At 43.8% G+C, this 7299-nt stretch overlaps 1 protein-coding gene across 1 annotated transcript in view; it reads left to right on the forward strand.

Annotated features, from left to right (window-relative positions):
* LOC118413553 (polycystic kidney disease and receptor for egg jelly-related protein-like) overlaps positions 1-7299 on the forward strand; it is a 26973-nt gene that overhangs the window by 16029 nt on the left and 3645 nt on the right. The window contains exons 26-40 of the mRNA XM_035817079.1: positions 314-499; positions 758-1033; positions 1253-1489; positions 1724-1970; positions 2361-2473; positions 3093-3323; positions 3445-3574; positions 3923-4079; positions 4466-4562; positions 4863-4996; positions 5215-5721; positions 6020-6236; positions 6357-6474; positions 6606-6883; positions 7070-7211. Of these exons, the coding sequence (XP_035672972.1) occupies positions 314-499; positions 758-1033; positions 1253-1489; positions 1724-1970; positions 2361-2473; positions 3093-3323; positions 3445-3574; positions 3923-4079; positions 4466-4562; positions 4863-4996; positions 5215-5721; positions 6020-6236; positions 6357-6474; positions 6606-6883; positions 7070-7211 (3070 nt within the window). The remainder of the gene's footprint in view (positions 1-313; positions 500-757; positions 1034-1252; positions 1490-1723; positions 1971-2360; positions 2474-3092; positions 3324-3444; positions 3575-3922; positions 4080-4465; positions 4563-4862; positions 4997-5214; positions 5722-6019; positions 6237-6356; positions 6475-6605; positions 6884-7069; positions 7212-7299) is intronic.

Consider the following 7299-nt stretch of genomic DNA (forward strand, 5'->3'; position numbering starts at 1 on the left):
GACTTTCTATTCGCGAGGAGTGAAGGAGGCAGTGTACATTAGAGCCCACAGGCCCACACTCAACAGAGACGGGGGGCGACATAGACTTTCTGATACTAATGACCCCCTTCTGCAAAAGTGGCGTGTTCCTGACGTCACTGCTGGGGATAGAGAGGGTCATTCTGTGAACAAGGTCGACGGAGTTTGACCGAAAATTTAGGGCAAGTCCTATATTGATTTCAGTGTTGGAAAGTTTAGCAATTTCTATAACTGAAAGGTTGCTCTGATGGCTCAGGGCGCTAACGTTTATACTGCACATTGTGTTGACTCTTAGGTCTCAGCTGCTTCTAAGATAGAGGAAATGGCGTCGTTTCTACAAACGAAGACACAGGATGGCACAACAGGCGGTGCAGAGGTGCAGTCTGCTGCCGAGGTTCTTGTCGCAGGGGTGGCGAACATTGTCAAGGCTGCTGCTAAGAAGGCACCGAAGGAGGCTGGAGAAACGGATGACGAAGATTCTGTGCGTACCATATTTCTTTCAAATTAAGATACTAAGGGGATTTGATTTGATTTCGTATGTAGAAGATGTTAAAAATAGATAAAGTGTGTAACATTTGTGACAGGCAGTTTTATCGGATGGTTAAAGTTTCTTTATCTTTATAGTATTAAATACAACAATCTTCTAGGGCCATAATTTCCATAACAGCCGTTGCGTCTGTGGCGTCATTATCATACCCAAATGTCTGTCTTTTATCCTTTCTCTAATCTTCAATTTCAGTCCAGCGTTTCAGCATCCTCCTCCACAGTGATGAAGCAGTCCCTGAAGGCCATAGCTGAAGTACAGGAGGCTATCCTCAGCACTAAAGCCCCTGGTGAGGAGCCCACGGTCCTGTCTACCCCCAGTCTAGCTGTGATGGTGCTGCGCGAGGAACGCTGGGATTTTAAAGGCGGTTTGCAGCTGCAGGAGAGTCATGGCAGCTGGTTCTCACTTCCGACCGGAGACAAGCTCTTTGATGACGACAGCGTGGGTTTTGATCAGGTCATTGACATGCACGTAGGTATTTTTTTCTGTTATCTGCAGAATTGTTTATGTGCTGGTAGCTTCCATGCTATAGCTACTTTTTAATCTTTTACGACGTCAACATTGTATGTAATAACCAGAGTATTTGAAGGAAAAAGACATAAATCGCCTACCCCTTCGGCGTCTTCGCGAAGCCAATTAAGGAAAGGTCTTTGTTTGGAGCTTTCACAAAATGTTGTTTTGCTTTCTCAGATGAATCATTTCGACAATAACCCCTTCCAATGGGCTGCTAACGTCAGTCTGGAACAGAAGGTCGCTTCCCTGGACTTCAGCACATTAGGTGAGCACATTCCCTCCCGGAAACTGCCGGAGAAGCTGGACATTGCTATCCCACGTGACAGCACCCGGGACGTCTGGAACACCGTTAATATGCCTAATGACATCTTCGGGATTGCAGCGTTCATCAACTTTAATGTATCTGCCTTATACGTGAGTTTGACTTCCATTTGTTAGTGATTTTTTTCTGCTTACAAGTCAGTTTAACCTAACATCATGTAATGTTATAATTTGTTCGCTTGAGTTTTTGTTTTCCTTACATGTTATGTTCTTTCATTGCTTTACTTCTTATTTTTTTGTCTCAATGCACAAAAGTAACTTTTAGAAAACCTGTAAATAAAATGAAGCCTGTGACACACAACTTACCGTCTTCAACTTACTGTTTAGGAAAACCACGTGGTAATCGTCCTAGTAAGGCCCTCTATCCCAGACGCACAGCTGACTCTGTATCTTGGGGAAAACACGAATCCAACGTTCACCAACTACACAGCTGTTTGGGACCTTCCTTTCGCAGCGGACTACGCTGTTGAGGTTGGTTCAGGTGGGAACATTACAGCCGACCCTTACCAGTGGCAGATCGGCGTACTGAACGCGACGTCCATCTATTATCTGGGCATTACTTATAATGAATCAGGTAGGAATGTCGTTACGTAATGATACATCTAGGGCCTTTATTCTAGGGCTGCACATCATCCCGTCCAAGTATAGCTCTAAGTATAGCTTTAGAATACTCATCACCACGTTGTACAAAGTTTATTCTCATTTACAAGGTAAAACTATTTGAGTGAAACATTTTACGATTTATGTGAACAATACATTTCTATGGAGGTGATTTCATAGTGTAGAAAAGTATGGTGGGGACTGATTAAGTTAAGTATACAAGCTTGAAGAACGCAAAATTCCCATAAGTCATTATAATATTCAAGCACACTGTAAGACATGGTTTATCATCATCTCAGTCGTCCAGGCGACTGAGGTAACATTACTTTTTGTGAGAACTGATCACATGACTGGATTTTACCAGCACTGGACGGTGGTGCTGCTGGTGAGGACCTGGTGTTGGAGCTGTTGCTGTTCTCCACCACCTGTCTCTACTTCAACGAGACGTCCTCACTGTGGGAAGACGAAGGGTGCCAGGTATGTGGACCTGCTAGTAATGAACATACTTCAAAATGGTATGGTCACTATGGTATTTTTGGATTATGCCTTCACCGAGAAGGTTATTTTCTCGGAGCTATGAGTCTGTCTGTATTTTTGTATGTAAACAGCATAACTCGAGAAGTCATGGATCGACCTTTATCATATTTGGCATGTTGGTAGGGAATGACTAGCTAAAGGGGTTTGCAAAAAGAAGATACGATTAGATCCCCACCCCCCTTACATATGGTCTGTGTCGGAACGTCCGGTTTTGATTCCTTCTCAGCGGTTCTGGAGTCGTCATGTTCAGGTGTCCTGTAGACGCCTGGGCATTTTGTTTTTCTGAGTATTCTATAATTTTTGTTTTGCGTAGTTACCACAATGACCTGCTAGCACGTGACGTCCATATGGAAGTGAAATTTGAGGATAGCGATAGCCACACCTAGAACATGTACGTAAAACTACTTTTATAAAACAAAACGTCCTTCCCGTGTGTGACTGCACCAAATAAATTCACTAGTATATGCTGGTGAGCGACGCCATGAGACGGTTTAGTGTATATACAATACAAACAAACGAACTAATTAGAAATTAACTGGAACTCTTATGTTCTGCTCAGGTTGGACCATTGACCACGCCTAATCGCACACACTGCATCTGTGACCACCTCACTCCGTTCGGCTCCAAATTCTTCTTCCCGCCCAACAAGATCGACATCTTAGCTTCTCTGATGAAGTTCAGGAACTTGGCAGACAATCCGGTTGTCACCATCGTTGTATCCGTCATCCTCGGGCTGTACCTCATTGCAATATTCTGGGCACGAAGAAAAGACAAGGAAGACGAGACTAAAGTAAGATTATTGGGTTTCAGTTAGTATCGTACTTTTCGCCTTTTGGAACGCATTCTTTTAATGAACATATCTCCTTGTATATACTTTGATACAAGTTTGACATTTTCTTTTGTTTTCCAAGGTTGAGACTATGGCATTGCATGACCTTGACCCAATGGACATGTATCGATATGACGTCACCATTATTACCGGATTCAGAAGGCATGCTGGGACGACAGCCAGCGTCAGCCTTCGTCTAATCGGAGAGGAGGGTAACTTGGATTGCTGCAGCCTCTGTTTTGAAGTGGTGTCCATTGCTTTGATACACACTGTATCTCCGCAACTGCCGCTTGATATCAATGGCTGCCTGTTGTGTTTTCTCTTAGCAATGACTTTAATGAAATGTACATACATTTTATCAGTCTTACAGGGTCATTTCATTAGCAGGAACAAGTATATCTTAAACATGTTTAAAGCTTCAGCAGGTTTAGACGAAAGTCTGGTGGTTGACATACACCAACAGTTCGTGTTTTTTTCTAAATTCTTAAAGAAGGAATTGACAAGAGAGATTCGAGCGCCATGAATGGATTACTGAATACTGTGTTGTTATTTGACGACAGACGAGAGTGAGACCCACATGGTGTCGGACCCGGTGAGCGACAGGAAGGTCTTACAGCGCGGCGCCATCGACTCATTTCTCATCACCACCCGGGACTCACTGGGAGACCTGAGGGAGATCATGGTGTGGCACAACAACGCTGGCAGGAACCCGTCCTGGTGTGTTGGAGGCACTCCGGCTGTTTCTTGTTCTTTCTAGGCGCAGCACGATTTCCTTGTCGGTTTGCGGTTATCAACCGTACTTTCGTGGTACAAATGTGATTTCAGGTGGTGATTGACACTTTATCTTCAATCTCTGTTTATCGAATATCGAATCGCGAAGGCATGTGAACGAGGCCATTAAACCCAATCTTGATTACATCGGACGTTACTATTGTTAGAATCTAGTCAAAGTTCGCTTTAGTATAAATGTAAAGATAAAAAATATGATACCTGACAAAATATGATTAGAATATCAAAAAATATTATACCTGACAAAATGTCTATAATTAACATAGCTGAAGATGAATTTTACATTTTTATAACTTGTCCACCTTATGTGACAGGTTTCTAAGCCGTATAATGGTTCAGGACCTGCAGACCAAAAAGCGATGGTACTTTCTTTGTAACAGCTGGCTGGCGATAGACATGGGGGACCGAGAGGTACGGAAGTGTTAGTTTTGTCTTCAGTCTGTCTGTTTGTTCTAGTGTGTGTTCGTAGTTATTTGAGTGGCAGGTTGAAGTAGACCTGATTCAATGATGCCATACGTTAGAGTTTGTGAGTCATGGCTCCGCCCACTCAGTTACTTCCAGTCTCTAGTTCTGAATCTGATATACGTACATACATAGGTGCAGTAGACAGAAAAGCTTCATGGGTTTGTCTTAATATGATTCCAAAACCATCAACACACTGTACATATATTGAATATATCCATGTATCTGTTATGCTGCCTATTCCGCCAGGTTGAGAAGCACATCTGCGTGGCGACGGAAGCGGAGCTCCACCAGGCGTCCACCCTGTTCGCCACGAAGGCTGTGTTCGCCCTACAGGACGATCACCTCTGGTTCTCCATACTTGCACGGCCTGCCAGGAGCAGGTACTTTCTTCTCTCAGAGACAATTTTAGAAACCATCCGATGTATAGGATTCTTGAAGATTCGACAGTCTTGTTTCATACGTTCATACAGTTGCGTGGGGTGATATGGTCTAGATATATGCTGCTTTAAAAGCCATACTGTTGGTACCAAGCTCACTGTGCATATTGAATCCGTTTACGCACACAGTTTTCTCTTGTTTTCGCCATGTCTTCCTCCAGGTTCACCAGAGTACAACGCCTAACTTGCTGCGTCTCCGTGCTACTGTGCCAGATGCTGACAAACATCATCTTTTACGGCACAGGGGATGAGTCCTCCGGAGGGGACATGAACATTGGTGGCTTCCGCATCACGTGGAAAGAACTAGTGATCGGCGTGGAGTCGGCACTCATCGCTTTCCCCATCAATTTCGTCATCGTCGCATTGTTCAAATATTCCGCAGAGAAGCCGGAAAGGGAGAAGAAGGAGAGGCAGAGGTGTAGCTGGGCGTGGAAGTGCTGTTGTAAAGGCACTAACCGCGGAAAGCGTCGGCCTAGCACTAAAAATGTGCCAACACACTGTAGTAAGGATACCACCATCGATGATCCCGAAAACGTTGTTGACCATGAAGATGTGGTGATTGACGCGCCAGATGGTGATGCTGTTGGTGGCCATGCCAGAAAGCCTCATCGCAAGAAGAAGAGTTTGAAAACAAGGATCAGAAGTTGTTGCTGCTGGTTCTCTCCCAGGTTTGTAAACCATTCTCAAAGGATCCGTAACAACTTGTTTATGTTCATGTTAGCAAGATCCACTTCAAGATCTGATGGATTCTATAATATTTCATTTATCAAACTGCAAAATAGATGTGTATAGATTCAAGTCAAATAAAATGTTCTAGACGAAATGTAATAACACGCTTAAGTATTATCTGCACATCTGCCCCAAAATGTAATTCAAATGAACGAAAAAAATGGTGACCAGTAGCTTCCGAGCTAGCCCATATTGTTGCAATTTTCCCAATCTGACTGTTACTGTTCTTGCTTCAAGCGAGCCAGATTCTGACCTGACGGAAGAGGAGAAGGCGCAGTTGTTCATCAAGGGTAGGGATAGGTGTGAGTTACCGTGGTGGTGTGTGTACGTGGCCTGGGTTCTGGCGATCCTGTCATGTCTAACGGCAGCCTTCTTCACACTCCTCTATGGTATGGCGTACGGAAGGCAGAAGTCTATCGACTGGCTGGTGTCAATGATCATTGGCTTTCTACAGGTAAGTCTAACTCCGGACTTTTTAAAGATTAAAAGTTTATTTAAAACATTCAGATCGCGCTACAAAAACCACTTCCAACAATACATGCCTGATCTATAGCTAAGTTGCGTCCTTTCTCAGGGTGTGCTAGTTCTGCAGCCCCTGAAGATGCTGGTCATCGCTGCCATCGTTGCTGTGATTATCAAGAAGCTGGATGAAGAAAGTTGGGAACCGATCGTACCTGAAGAACATATTGTTGGTGAGTTTTGATAACTTGTTTCTTTAACTTCAGATATTTTACGTTAAGTTTAGTAACATGAAGTCCATCAGAAATATGATAACACAAGTGCGTACATACATTTGAGTCTTCTCCGTTGCATGTATAAACAGATAGCGGGTCTTGGACTTCCCTGGACATCCAACAGTTTCGCAAGGATCTACAGAAAAGGCGAGAGAACCCCTTGTACAAGCCCCCGCCTCCTAAAGATTTGGAGAAAGTCAGAGCAGCAAGAAAGAAGAATGATGCCATGTTTTTCATAGTTTACGAGACTGCAGCCTTCATGCTCTTTGCCTTCCTCATATTGACCATCGCACACACAATGAGGGAGCCAAACGCCTTTCATCTGGGAAACACCGTTCATGAGACGTTCTTGGGAGATGTCGAAGAGGTACTGTGTCCTTTTCCTGAGCTGCCGAGTTGAATATTTGGGTCTACAATCTAAGATATATTTGGTATTTTGTTAGTCAATAAATGTTCCAGACCAGGAAAGTTTACACGATGTAAGGGATCTTATGTAGCTTGATCATCCTGTCAACTACTAGAGTACTTGTAACTGTGCCGTATATTTCCGCAGATTCAAGATCGCTATGATGTGTACTTGTGGTTGGAGGAAGAAATCTTCATGAACCTATACGATTTCTCCAGTCCATTTACAGCCGATGGGCAGTCTGTTGTGGTTGGATCGGTTAGGATGCGACAAGTGCGCGTGTCAACAGGTGAGCGGAGAGTTTACATTAACTTTGCCATGTACTATAATAAAGGGTTAATGCCCCGGCCCGAGGTGTATATGGTGAGATAATCCCT

The sequence above is a fragment of the Branchiostoma floridae genome, chromosome 4, assembly GCF_000003815.2.
Source record: "Branchiostoma floridae strain S238N-H82 chromosome 4, Bfl_VNyyK, whole genome shotgun sequence".
Classification (NCBI taxonomy): domain Eukaryota; kingdom Metazoa; phylum Chordata; class Leptocardii; order Amphioxiformes; family Branchiostomatidae; genus Branchiostoma; species Branchiostoma floridae.